A 15,416-nucleotide genomic window follows, 5' to 3' on the forward strand; every position below is an offset into this window, starting at 1 on the left:
GCTGCCTGAAGTGTACATAAGAAGTAGACTTGTACAGAAGTGGACTTGGTCTGTACATCTAAACTTCCCTCGTCCACTTCACGAAGTGGAACACACTTCAAAATGGCGGCAGGGATTCCCTGGGAAAGTGCTTAGGCAAGTTCGCAAGTGCGTCTAAAAGTGGAGTGGAACGCAGCCATTGTTGGAGTTTCTGCGTGAGGGCGCCCTCCGGTGTTTTTTAGCATTTCATTTCATAATGCTCACATCGCCCTTTTTTGGGTAATACAACAAAATATTCCTCTCTAAATATATTTGAAGTTTAACCGAAAGAGCACACTTTTGGAATAAAAGCCTCAAGGGATGCAAGTATAACACAACACAGAAAAGCATAAGCAGTTAACAGGTTAAAGGGGTCATGAACTGCGTTTTTGTATTGCTTTATGATGTTTCCTGGCGTACACTTATAATGTTAGAATGCTTTTTACAACAAAAATTGTCATCATTTATATATAAAAGGCATTTTTCCTACCCTGACTTTAGCCTTCTGCTCTGAACGCTCCGTTTTAAGGGGCGTGTCCGCTGTGAGACTTCAGTGTAAACACCCACCGCTGTGATTGGCTAACATCTTTCCATTTGAAATAGTATTACTCTTTCTTTTAACGCGTTTTTACTATTACAGCTCTCATGGTTAACTAATCGTGAAAAGTGTTGCATTACATTTAGATCTATGGCATTATATTTAGATCTATGGCATTTATATTTATATCTATGGCATTATATTTAGTTCTATGGCATTATATTCAGATCGTGGCATGAAAGGTTGCAGTGATGATCATTGTAGCCGATCACACACATGCTGAGCGCATGAAAGCAGTGATCTCGTCATTGCAACTCAGTTTCTGTGCACTAACGAATGCTTTCATCTTCACTAACAGTGCAAACGTGATATAGTTAAGAGATTTGTTGAATAAAACGGGAGTCACTTATACACGTTCCTGTTTGATTGACAGCTCCAGCGCGCGCTGCTCAAACCATTGCAAAGGGAGCTTTCTTTGATCGCTTTCTTTATAGAATTTAATCACTGTTAAATAACAGAATATTTTCATCATACTAAGAGAAACAACGCAAGTTGATGTTTAGTCACTGGACTAATTTACTGACACACAGACAAAGAACATCTGACTGCATGAATCATCACATTTCAGATCAGGCATTAGAATGAACACGGGTACTTCCATGTTGCATTACTGTTGAACCCAATGACTGCACAATATTTTTTAATCCTCAACTTCATCGTTCATTGTTTTTTAGCTTGACGGTTTAACACTAGGCCTATGTTACATGCGCGAATTGGTGGGCGGGGCTAAACAGGCAGTTATGAAGTAGGCGTTGATCTTCTTCTGCAGAGGCGGTGTTTCACATCAAGGTGTGACATATTCTGAGATCGATCGTTTGCTGGGCCTGGTGTCTATAAAAGCTTTTCTTTGACTAACAAGGAAGTTTTCAGCTCTGAAACTTACAGGATATTCTTATATTACCATGACCTTTCATTTATCAAAAGCTCAAGGGAGAGTTGATTTCTCATGACCCCTTTAGTGTAACATTTCCCGTTTCAGGAATATCATAATAATTGCAACTTACTCTCTGTATACAGTGGCGAAATCCACAGGATGATGGACGTGGATGTGGGTGAACAGGTTGTTGGTATTGCCTCTATTTGTGCTCCATACTGTCAAGCTTGCTTTTTTGGAGTGTGGGTAGACTCTCCTCTGTCTTATGGGACAACATGATTTTGCACGTCAGTAGTAGCTGCGCTCACTGCGTCTTCTGCTTTATGACAGATGGCAGCGCTAAGGTGCAATACCGCCACCTATTGTACTTTGGGATGTCAAGGTACTGCCGCTGGATTATTTATGTGTCATATTATCATTTGTGTACTATTCATTTTGAATATTACGGTTATCGGCAATGCCGGTATATATCACACCCTTAATCAATATTTCAAGTTTTTAATATCACGGTTATCATCAATACCGGTATATCGCAACAAAATTAAGCTCTACCAGTGTGTGATAAATAGTGTGTGATCATTTTATAGCACGTAAGTTTTATAGTATGTCTGATTTCTGCTTATGTGACCCTTCAATTTTATAAGTCTGCCTATACATTTTTTTTTTGAAGGAACATTCTATTGACAATGTAGATCAATGAGATTCACAGCGGCACTACGTGTCTAAAATAGAATCCATGCGTCCGTCAAAATGTCATGTTGTGTGACACTGTTAACAGTTCCAGCTAGTTGGAGATGTGATTTTTATGAGCCGTGGGTATTTGGACAAGGTGTAAGATTGTAAGAATATTCAGCTTGAATAGCAGAGCAGCTGCTGTTTTATTTCTATATTAATGAACATAAAGATACACATGATATGAACATGTTGAGAAGAGAAAAGAGTTATTTCTAATCTCTTCCGCACAATGTATGGGAGGAGGTCTCCATGTTTGGTGAAATCCACATGGGACTCTCTGTGGTAGCTAGTTATTTTAAATTTTTCCACAGTGGTTTGGCTTTCAAGTCATAAAATTTGAATATGATTTCAATATTCATTCCTCATTGTTCCATTTATTATTCATAGTAATGTGATCCTCATGTTTGTTAATGAAATCCAAATATTTATGATGTGAGCTAGCTCCATCCATAAGTACTTTTTTTTTTTTATTCTGCCATCATATCGGTACAGCAGGAGCGGCATATGCTTGCTGGAATTACAAAATGACAAACCATTTGTTCACTTCTAAGATTCTTGTATCTGGTTTTTCTTTTTTGTGCTCAAGAAATATCAAAGGATTAATTGATTTCTGCAGGACATTCTAACGGCAATCATGGGCAGCACTAATGGAAGTGAAGCCCAGCATTCACTGGGGCGGCTTTTGTACTGAGGATGAAAGCAGCAGAGATGTATCGCTTCTTTTTGAAACAAGGTGAAGAGAGAGTAGAGAAAGAGAAGCTCCTTTTAAGGGCCCTGACTGAGCCGAAATATGCTTTCCTTCCGTAGACACCCCAAGAAAGGGCTTGACAAACGTATTTCCTGTTAAAACAGGAAGTTGAGCCATGAGTGTTGGATGGATGGATGGATGGATGGATGGATGGATGGATGGATGGATGGATGGATGGATGGATGGATGGATGGATGGATGGATGGATGGATGGATGGATGGATGGATGGATGGATAGATAGATAGATAGATAGATAGATAGATAGATAGATAGATAGATAGATAGATAGATAGATAGATAGATAGATAGATAGATAGATAGATAGATAGATAGATAGATAGATAGATAGATAGATAGATTTTTGTATAAGGCTGATGTGTCGTGTTCAGACTACACAAACATGAAACCGATTTAAAGGCACAATATGTACGATTTTTGTAATAAAATATCCAAATACCACTTGTACTGTGTGATATATTTCATGCAGTTGTGTACTTACATTATCCCAAAAGTTCCCAAGGATCCAGAGAAAAGTAAACCCAGAGAAATTAACATTTTAATGAATGGCTCGTCCCTTGTCATTGTCGCCTATCAATTAATTAATTAGTTACATTTATATAGCGCTTTTCTAGGCACTCAAAGAGCTTTACATATAGAAGGGGGATTCTCCTCAACCACCACCAAGGTGCAGCATCCACCTGGATGATGCGACGGCAGCCATATTGCGCCAGAACGCCCACCACACACCAGCTGATTGGTGGAGAGGAGACAGAGTGATGAAGCCAATCTGTATATGGGGATGATTAGGAGGCCATGATGGAGAGGGGCCAATGGGCAAATTTGGCCAGGATGCCGGGGTTACACCCCTACTCTTTATCGAAGGACATCCTGGGATTTTTAATGACCACAGAGAGTCAGGACCTCGGTTTAACGTCTCATCCGAAGGACGGTGCTTGTTACAGTATAGTGTCCCAATCACTATACTGGGGTGTTAGGACCCAAACAGACCACAGGGTGAGCACCCCCTGCTGGCCTCACTAACACCTCTACCAGCAGCTACCTGGTTTTCCCAGTTGGTCTCCCATCCAGGTACTAACCAGGCTCAGCCCTGCTTAGCTTCAGTGGGAAACCAGTCTTGGGTTACATCAATGATGTAATATCCGCACTATCCTTGGTATTCGCTTGTAGATTCCATGGCAACATGGACAAATGCGGAAGTGGTGGTTATGCAGCATCTGTAGTGCTGTAGTGTCGTCATCATAGATTATGATTATTCATTGGCACAAGTACATAAAAAATTCAAGTACATAAAAAAAACGTGTAAGCAGGCTTTGGGACAAACTGAGGAATTAATCAAGGATCAATATCGACGTTCCGTTTTCGAGATTCGTGTCAAACTTGGATTTGACAGAGGCTCCGCTCTCACATTGGTTTTAATAGACAGGTAAGCAAATATATATTATTTATTGCAAGGCCATAACCATGTCTTGAACATTGAGGAGGAACAATTTTTATAAAGCCTGTAGAAACAGAACAGTGAAGGAAATTCTAGGTCTAATTCTACACTAAAAAGATGTTTAAACCCAAATCTGGGTCAATGGACAAACCCTGTCGTTGGTTAAATTTTTTTAATTAAATTATTAACCCAACGATTGGGTTTGTCCATATTTGACCCAAATTTGGGTTAAAACAACCTGACATTTTTTGGAGTATAGTTGAGAAATAATAATTTTGAACTATTTGCAAATTTAATTATTATTTAATTAGCATTAAAATATGCACATACATAAGACTTTTCATGTAATAATAATAATTTGTTACATTTATATAGCGGTTTTCTAGGCACTAAAAGCACTTTACATAGAAGGGGGGGGGGGGGTCTCCTCAACCAACACCAATATGCAGCATTGTCTCTTCAGACCATTCCATGAATCACGTAAATGCATATTTTAAATTCAAAACGGCCATATTTCAGAAAAAAAGTCAAGTAGTTTGCATCACTGGATGTTACTGTCGATCATTTGACATTTCTATCGAAAAACCTTTGAAATGTTTCAATTCTTACCTCATTCTCTTGCAGTGTTAAACTGATGCTTCACGCTGGTATTCGCACTCTGCTTCTGTGACCAGTTAACCCTGCCTACTTTGATTTGATTGGCCATCACAATCATTTTGACATTGTCAAGCGCTGTTAGACCGCAAAAGCAGACGAAACTAAAAATATCACTTTTAAACCTTTTTGTCATACAGAGCACATAATGCAGTGCAGCAGAGCAGTGCAAGAATTTCAAATATTGGGTAATTTCAGTACCAGGCTAATATAGCATTACATTTCACGTTCCTTTCAGCTAATTCATTATGATTATATAAAACGATGTGATACAGGTAATACAAAAATCAATCATTACCTCTTCCGTGAACATGATTCGTGAATTTCTTATATCTCTGGATGGTGAATTTTACCATTTAAGTCGAATTGACAAAATGGACACCAGAATTTTCCTAACGGGGCCTAAAAGTCCAAAAACTGCTGCATATTTTAATGTTTCTGCAACCTATAAGTACCCATTGTCACATTAACGAATGCTTTAGATGCCTCTGATACCCCTTTTCCACCAAGGCAGTGCTAGAGCTAATTCAGAGCCAGAGCTAGTCCCAGTTCATAGTTGGTTCGACTGAGGAGCCTTCTAAGAACCGGTTTGCTTTTCCACGGGCTGAGAGCCACAACAGAGCCATGTATTACGTCACTGTATACGTCTCATCTTTCTCAGCAACGCTAGCGAGGCAGCGGCAATGTTGCCAAGTATGTGGTTTTGCCGCGGGCTGTTTTTTCATGTCCGCGGGATGAAGCGACCCCAATTATGTGATATTTAGCCCCGGGAATGCGAATTTTAGTGCCAAAAAACACATATTTTACCCCCAAATGTGATTTTTACTGGGGAATCCCCCCCTGGAACGCGATTGGGCTTGTTTTGAGTAGCAATTGGGCGGGTTTGTTGTGAAAACCTGGCAACCCTGGGCAGCGGGAAACACAAACTAACCAGGCTTGTTCGAGATGCATCGTCACTGCGCAGACCGATCCACGTATGATATAAAAAAACGCATGAGTGAATCAAAAGCATAAGGAGTCGTGTGCTCTCGCTGGACTCGTTATCATACGGCGATCGGTCTCTGCACAGCACCGCTGCGAACAAGCCATCCATCAACAATGCAAACGTTGCGTTACTATTCATTCACATGGCTTAACGATCCTACATCGGCATCAAAACACAACACAAACACAGCGAATCCAACGCATTCATGTAGTTCGCCGTAATTTGTATAGACGGAGATTACAAACGAGCAGCAGCTGTTAGCTCCATTAGCTGCTATTTCAAAAATGGTGGATCTAAAGTTTGTGTTCGTCTTGTTGACCCCGCCCCCAGCGCCTGACGTAATCGGTTCTTACTTCTAGCCCTGTTCTAGCCCAGCAATGTTTTGGTGCTACTTAAGAACCACTTTTCCTGGCTCGGAGCTGGGGCTTTGTGTGTGGAAACACAAAGAACCGATTTGAAACTAGGCTCTGGCTCCAATCTAGCTCTGGCTCTGCTTTGGTGGAAAAGGGGTATGAGTGTGTTGCTATAGTGCAATTATAGTTTCTGTTTTTGAATTTGTCAGCATGAGAGGGAGAGGTCAGGATGGCGAACTTTCAGATTGCTTCGTTCTCGTGCATTCATAGCTAACAATCCCTCACACATACACCCACTGTGCTAAAACGCTCTTTTCCGTTCCCAGAAAAAAAGAACTCTCATCAGGATTCTGCCTTGGCCAGTGTAGCTCGGAACTGGACAAATTGTGGTTTGCCGTTATCAGCTTGTCCATTTTTTCCCATTATTAGGAAATGGTCATAGCACTGCGTTAGAGAATCGGCGGGAATCATCGCTCCACATGTTCTCATATGGCCTTCAGGTGACACATCTCCATGGAGACACATTGTTAGAGTGTAAGGTGGGTTCAGAGGCACTCGCCTGGAGGGAGGTTATTAAGCTTATAACTAGGTAATCCCTGATCTTCCTCAAACCCCGCAGTCTCGGCAATGGTTAATGTGACGTTCCAGCAGGGGGGCTCAGGCTGGATTGGTGTTAATAAACTTAAAACTAGGTCCCTCTCCAGCTTCTCAGTGGCTGTTCTGCAATAACATGACGTTGAAGCAAGCAAAGGTCAAGCCCAAATCAAAACAGAATAGTCGCGTTGCGTATAATACCGAAATGAAGCCTGCAGCGTTGATCTCTTCGTCTTCTTTAGGTACCCCGCTGTTGCTCTCTGATGGCCTGAGGTTTATGGTAATATTACCAAACACTATTTCAGGGTGTATCAAATATCACTTATATGTCAGTGTTGTACTGTAAATCTCGGCGGTAAATGTCAGAGTGCTTAACTTTATTTGCCCCCTAAAACTTGGCAATATTTTCTGCTCTCGTGTAGGTGGGCTAAGCTTAGCGCCTAACTGCCTGCTGCTTTTGGGAAAGCGTAATGCCCGAGAGATTTATATCTAGCGGAAATTTGTCCCGGGGGGACAGCACAGCCTCCAAGTTTAATATCCTCCCATGAAATCAGTTTTCTCGGAGTCTCCCCGGACTCCTGTCCTCCTGTTGTTAGCACCAATCTTCTCCGTCCCCTGTGCCGCCCACCTCCACCTCATCAGCAGCGAGTGTAAGTCACGGACATCTGATGAGACAACAGTTTAGATGTAATCGCATTGTTGGACCAAGTCGCACAAGATAGACTGGTCTTCATTGCTTTTTTTTTTTTTTTTTTTTCTGGGTCCACATCTCTGCAGCTATTAGGCACATAATGGAGTGTGGCCACATATGCGGTTAACACGGTTAGATTTTTCCTGGAGAAAAATCAAGACGAGGGACACCGTGTGCTGAAATGTTGACCTGGTAGCTACTTTTTCCACTAGCAAGTGTAGGCAGAAAGTCCATCTCTGGAGAATTGAAACTATGGTACGCTCAGTGCAGTTTCAAAAGCTTTTTATGTCCGTGATTACTGAAAACCAGGAGTTGTTTTTGAGAAGCAGACCTTTCGTAACCTGTTTTATGACTGGCTTATTGTGTGTCCAAAGGAGAGAAAAAAAGAAAACAACAAATGGCGCAGGCTAATCCAGCAAATGCTCTTATCTAACACCCTGCTCTGGGGCTTGATACTGTTTTAATAATGGCAGCGCGACAGTGGATTTGTCCCGGTCTTGTGAATTATAAATATTGATTTTGTGACTTTGAGGGCTGAGATGAAGAAGGCAGCTGCTTTTTAAAGACAAGATAATGGCCTTCAGATCCATTTTATAATGTGACAAAATGGGACCTTGATGGGGAAACCTTTTGTACACAATAAAACAGGCCTCTGTTTAAGGCCGCAAGGTGACACAAAGAAAACCTGTTCTTGAATTCTGTCCATGCTGAAATCTCACTCTCGTTCTCTATCTATCTTCTCTCCCCCATAGATTGTCATATCCAGCATAATGTGCAGCTACAACAAAGCTGATTGGACCGAGCTTGCCAAAATGGCAGAGGTGAGTCTTTGTTATGCTAATTTGTGGATACACACAGTTGTGAAATAATAACCTCTTCCCTTAGGGATAATTTGGCTCTTTTGATAACACTGCATGTGTACCCACGCCATCACATACTGTCCTGTACCAAACTGCAAAACCAACATTTACTGTTATCCAAAAAAAAAAGCCCTTTATTGAATCGCTGGCAGCTAATCCTGGATCTAAAGTAGCCTACATTTACGGGAAATGCTCTTCGGAAGCAACTAATCTGATGTTGCCAAGAAGCTGAGAGGGATGAGACGGAGGATGCCAAGGAGTGAGCCGCTGATGGTTGGATGAGACGGGAAGAGAGATGGAGAGGGGGAAGGAGGGATGGAAGACAGAAAATTAGAAGACTTCCCAGACCAGACATCATCAGGCCAGTCCATCTGTGAGAATGGAGTTGTCCAGATCCCAGGATTTTGCAGTCAAACTAAACAGCATCAACCCCAAAATGCTTTTAACTGCAGATGGCCACAACCCCCTGACTGCAATCGCCATCCAAACAACGTCAACCTTAAAACGTCATGAAACCTGAAAGGCTATTGCAAACAGTTTAAACTCCAAAAAGGCATCATCCTCAATTGGCATCAACTCCTAAAAAACCGCACCAATGCCAAATTGCTATCAACTGTAAACAGCCTCAAATCCAAGATGCCATCCACCTCGACTGACATCAACCTCGAAATGTCATCAATCCCAAAATGCTATCAAATGCAGATGGCCTCAACCCCAAAAAGACATCAACCACAAAGTATTATCAGCTGCAGATGGCCTCAACCCTAAAAAGACAACAGCTTGAATTGGCATCAACCACAAAACAACATTGACCCCAAAATGCCTCTAAACGGCTTCCAAAATGCTTCTAAACTCTAAATGGTCACAACTCCAAAAAGACATCAACCCCCAAATATTATAAGTTTCAAACCTCAACCTGCAAACAGTCTCAACTCCATAAAAGTATAAACCCCAACAAAACGCCATCAAGCCCAAGCACCATCAAACCCCCAAACAGCTTCAACTCCAAATAGACATAAACTTCAATTGGCATCAACTCCAAAATGACTTCAACTCCATCAACTCAACAAGCCTCAGCTCCAAGAAGGTCCTCAGTTGACATTAACCCTGTCAACTACATTAACATTAACTACTATCAACTGTAAATGCCCTCAACCTCAAAGCGGTATAATCCTAAAAAGTGATCAACCCCAAAGTGTCATCAACCTTGAAATACTGTCAGCAGCCATATCACCCTGTAGCCTACGACTGGTTTCCCACTGAAGCTAAGCAGGGATGAGTCTGGTCAGTACCTGGATGGGAGACCTCCTGGGAAAACTAGGTTGCTGCCGGAAGAGGTGTTAGTGAGGCCAGCAGGGGGTGCTCACCCTGTGGTATGTGTATAGTAATGGGGGACACTATACTGTCAAAAAAAAAACTGAGGTCCTGACTCTCTGTGACCATTAAAAATCCTAAGATGTCCTTCATAAAAGAGTAGGGGTTTAACCCTGGAATCCTGACCAAATATGCCCAATGGCCTCTGTACATCATCATGGCCTCCTAATGATTGGCCTCAACACTCTCCTCTCCACCAATAAGCTGGTGTGTGGTGGGCGTTTTGGCGCAATATGTCTGTCATGTAAAGTGATTCCAAACTGCCAAAACCCCAAATCAAATAGGCCTCAGCTGACATCAATCTCAAACAGTTTGAGATTTAACTGGACATTTTACAAGAAAATTATCATGGCAGACTTTGAATATTGGCTTGACATCGGCTATAGGCCTAATAGATCGTTTTAGTTTAACTTTTGGACCTGGGTGGAAGAACACTTCATTTCCCAGGATGCATTGCTTGTGTTAAATTTGCAGTTCTGCAAATTCCTTTTCCTGTTATTTTAATTCAACTTCCTGTGGTGCGTGGCCAATTCAAATTCATACTCATAAACTTCAATTCGGATTTTTGGTCAATCCTAACGATGCACACACACACATTTTCTGCAGACATGACACACTCAGATACGTCTACACACCACTTACACACACACATGTGGAGATATAAACACAGGCCTTGATACTTTAAGTGGAAATGGAGGGAGACAGAGGAGTGACCCCGGGATTAATCATAGTTGACTTGCAGATCTCAGGCGCTTAATTGTGCAGAGAAAATGGCTGAAAGTAAACAGTCCGCGTGTCAATGTGTTAATTCTGCTATCGATTACATCGACGTGTCGTCCTATCTTCTCTCTCACCTCATTAAACCGGCCTGTCAAACCCACCCAAAACCCTCTTTTACTAACAGCAAAGATGGACATCTGGTATTTTCTGTCTCTCCACCCCCCGCCATATTACTGTCATTATGTATTCGCCTGACATCCCCCGTCACTGGAGCCCAGGTACATTTTGCATATTGTGTATTCATAAGGCAAGCAGATGATGTAAAGCATGGTGAGAACATCGCTTCAGGGTACGGCTGCCATGTCACGCCACACTTCACACTTTAAGCTCGGAAAAAAAAAGCAAAATGAGCACAGGACTGATTTGAAGGTCTTGCTCTTTTACCTATACTGGATGAAAGTGAAAGCATTGATCTGTTGTCAGAGATGAAACGAGAAAAGGATGAGTGGGAGATTCGGATGATCGGGGTGAAGTGGTGAAAGACCGTTTGTCTTTGGACCACGTCTGGCGCCGTGGGTTTTAGTGGTCGGCGAACTCCTCTGTGGTCTGAATGCCTCGTCTTCCTCGCGTCTGCTGTTTAGCTACCTGTGCCAGCAAATATGAAATAAAGGCTCAGTTGCCATGGCAACTCCCGTTTTCAAAGAGAATCAACCATTCATTCCCACTTTGAAATCTAAGGGAACACTTAACACTGTTCCTCGCCTAAGGATACTACTTAAAAGTTTTTTTTTTGTGCTTTCTTTCCCTCCCTTGCACGCCCATCTCTCTCCCTCTCTCTCTCTCTTTCTCTGTCTGTCTCTCTGTCTCATCCAGACTCTCTCTCTCTTTCCCCCTCACAGAAGTGTCAGTCTCAAGTAAACCATTCTACTTGCAGCCGCCACCTCTCCTCAGCTACTTTCCCCTCCATAAAATCGCTGCCTTTGAGAGAAATATTACATCATAACGATGTGCCTGAGGCTATAATTCATAAATGTCAAAGTCTCTCCGTGAGCTGTTCCTATTTTATCCAATTGAAAGTTGGCAGAAGAAAAAGGAACAGTGGATTGCAGATAAATGGCTAAAAGCAGGCCCAATAATAAGGGCACAATGTGCGGTTGTCCGTGAGTGGCATAGCTACAGATTCTGTGAATACGTGAATTTAAACTAATAAAAGCCTCATTGCTGTCACTCAAATGCCAGTTTCCCAGGCTGCACCTGCTGCATGTGTCTCTTACTCAAAATTTAAGGGTAGTATAAACCTAATCCTGATCTATCCATCCATCGATCGTATCTTTCTATTTATCTGTCTATCTATCAATCTAGCGCTTTTCGTGCAAATGGCGTAGGGAGGAGTAACAAGAAATAAAAACTGCACCTACTATTTTAACATTTACAGCGTGTATGTGCGAATGTGTGTGCGTGAGTGAGTGTGTGTGTGCATGCGAGCGTGTGCTTGTGTGTGTGTTGTAACTTAAGTACACTACTTGACAGGTTAATGAGCTTTAGTATTTACTAGTGGTTTGTTAGTTCTAAATGCTCCTGTCGTGTTGCTGTGTTCATACTTAAGTTTTGTTTGATGTTTGCTACATTCAGGAAGTGTACTTTCTTGACGAAAACGTAGCCATGTGCAGTACTATTCAAAACTGAGGATGCAACGCATTGTGATATCGAACTGAATCGTTGACATGATAATTGCAATAGAATTGAATCATGAGACCAGTGACGATTCAAAGAACCGCAGAAGAACCATACTTGGCTTTTTATATGGTAACGGTGCTATATAGCACCTCAACCACCCCAAAGAACCGCAGGAGAACAATACTTGGATTTTTATATGCTAACGTTGTTATATAGTAGGGGCTTTCAAACTGGGGTCCGGGGACCCCCAGGGGTCCTCCAGAAGGTTCTAAGGGTTCCCCCGAGAATGTCAGAGGATTAAAACACAAAGCAAAAATGTCTACCGAGAAAGTTGCTCATACAAGTAATTTTTCACTGAAAATGTTCTTCTTCAGGTTTATACATCCAACATTAAGTATAGCCAATTTAAGTTTGGAAACAATATGTCGCATTTATAATGTCACACTTACTATTTATCTAACAGTTCAAATGTTTTTTCATACATAAATATATATAGATGGATTTTAGGAAGGGGTCCCTCATAAAAGGTTCATCATATTTGGGGGCCCTTGGCATCATAAAGTTTGAAAACCCCTGCTATAGAGCACCTCAACCACCCCAAAGAACCGCAGAAGAACCATACTTGGCTTTTTATATGGCAACAGTGCTATATAGCACCTTAACCACCCCAAAGAACCACTGAAGAACCAAATTTTTTGTGTGTGTACTGCGGGACACAGACAGACCCTTCTCTATAAACCTTCAACCCCCGGTTTCACAGACAATGCTTAAGCTAATCCTAGACTAAAATGCATGTTTGAGATGTTTTAACTGAAAGAATCTTGCACTGACAAATCTTAAAATATGTCAGTGGCATTGTTTTATCTCAAGATGCACACCAGTAATGTTTTTTTCTTGGGCATGTTTATAAAAGTTACTTAAATGTCCTAATTGAACTAAGGCCTAATCCTGGCTTAGTCTAAGCCCTGTCTGTGAAACCGGGCCCAGTCTGGTGCACATCCCTGTCTCTAGAAGACCCTGTTCCTCTAACTTAAAGGTGCTATAAGCAATTTAGCTTCCACCATAGCATCTCTTAACCTTTTTTTACAAAGCCCAGGGGTGTCATAGAGAGATATGCGTTTTCTCAGGCTACCTATTTCAGCAATATCTGTCAGAGAGTAGGGACATTTTATGCATGGTATCCCTAAAAAGTTGCTTACAGTGCTTTTAGCATGGTGTCATTCTATGATGACATCCTATGAAAGACTATAGGACACAAATTCAACTAACTTCTGTCGTGTGACTACAAATAAACATTTTATGTTAGTCTATTTGCTTAGTTTGATAATGAGTGAATTTAGTGAGACTAGACTGGACTTCTGTAACGTCCATTTCTCTTTTGTTGCCATTCCTCTCACCTTTTGAGTGCATATTTTTTTCACTAGACACTCTGTTCCTCTTTCACTTCTCCTCCTCTCTAATACCCCCTGAGATCAAACTAGACGCGCTGATCCAAGGAGTATGACAGCAATGGGTAATGTTGTCCTTATCAGCTTTAGAGTTGATAATCCTTGTCAAAGACAGCGTCAGGTTTGATCCAGATCTTCTCTTTTGTAGAGCACGCCCTTAAAATTCTGAACTGTGACTGATGATATCAGTTGATAAGATGATATTTTGGTATATAACATGGTGCTTTATTGGTCAGAATGTTCTGAGATGACACTTTTTTATATAGATATATGTGCAAAAGTAATTTGGGCGTATTGTCAATTTCTTTCAGTTAATCACCTTTATTTCTAATCATCAGTTTGAGTTGATATCAAGGCTGCCCCTGGAAAACAGTATTGACCTGAAGAGTCATTTTCAGTCAGGCTCATTTTGGGAATATTGGGTGGTTCTTTGTTACGTTTGCTGCGTCACAATTCGCCTTGACTATGCCCTAATAGTATGTACAGTTTTGGTGAAGAAAATGCACATACTTTTGAGAGTGTAGCAGAATAGTAGGCAAGCTTAGGGACATACTACTTCGTCATCTTTAATGGACAGCTCTGTCGCTTAGTTGCGGACGTCCTGTCACCGTTTAAACTGCCCCGTCAATCATCTTGTCACAGTTAAAATCCTCCACATTCAATTTAATTTAATTTCCTACCGTTTCGGAGAGAAATGTAGTAGCGCGTTGATCTGCCAGTCGTGGGTCTTTCATGCAGAGACTCTCCTCATGTGTTTGCATAATGATGCATTTAAAGGTTAATGACCAGACGTATCATTACAAAAGTTCACAATGCTGTTGCAGATGAAATATAATGTGGATAACTTTGAATAAATATATTTTTGTCAGGTTATTGATAATTAATCACTTAAACTGCTTTATCTAATGCTCTTTACTTAACTGTGAGACTTGCACATCTGCCATATTTGTAGTTTCTAACACCTTTTATTTAGATTTGTAGTTCTAATCGAATCCTCGTTCCCCTTAGTTACTGTTGCTAACTCGGAAAAAAAAAGAGTTGCTAATATATAATATATATATATAATATATAATAAAATATAATATAATGCAGACCTTAAACATATCTAAACTCACAGAAATGTATGTATGTTTTTGTCCTACACTGTTAACGTTACATGACGTGAGGGACTTATTAGCAGGGACTCACTAACTTTAATCGTAACTTAATGAGAGAATGATAACCAGAAAATCCTCTCAGGATACCTGGAATCAGTGTTACAGTACCACAGACACATCGTTTTACCATTTGTGTAGCATAAACACCATCAAACCGATGAGAGCTTTGCGTTTTCCAATGTTTCTCTATAGTGCTGAAACCTAAAGATGTCCGAGTTCCAGTCCCAGCTCAACTAATACTCAACTGTCATTGGCTCATCTACGTTCGAGGGAAGGGGCTTACCGATTGGTCAGTTGGCTGTGGGCAATATTAGCCTTTGCACTGATCTGCACTTTAAATCGGATAAAGTAGACCATACAGGAATCTACGATTTGGGACACATTAATTCTGATTTGTAATACTATTTACGGCGGATTGTATGTGAATTGGGGGACGCAGCAGTTGAGTCCAAAACTTGCTTGAAATCGGACCA

At 41.2% G+C, this 15,416-nt stretch overlaps 1 protein-coding gene across 1 annotated transcript in view; it reads left to right on the forward strand.

The window, feature by feature from the left end:
- The window catches only part of dpyda (dihydropyrimidine dehydrogenase a), a 307,704-nt gene that overhangs the window by 193,110 nt on the left and 99,178 nt on the right, over positions 1–15,416 (forward strand). Inside the window, exon 15 of the mRNA XM_079805615.1 lies at positions 8,460–8,528. Coding sequence (XP_079661741.1) covers positions 8,460–8,528 — 69 coding nt within the window. The remainder of the gene's footprint in view (positions 1–8,459; positions 8,529–15,416) is intronic.

Source organism: Gobio gobio (assembly GCF_949357685.1).
Source record: "Gobio gobio genome assembly, chromosome: 23".
Classification (NCBI taxonomy): Eukaryota; Metazoa; Chordata; class Actinopteri; order Cypriniformes; family Gobionidae; genus Gobio; species Gobio gobio.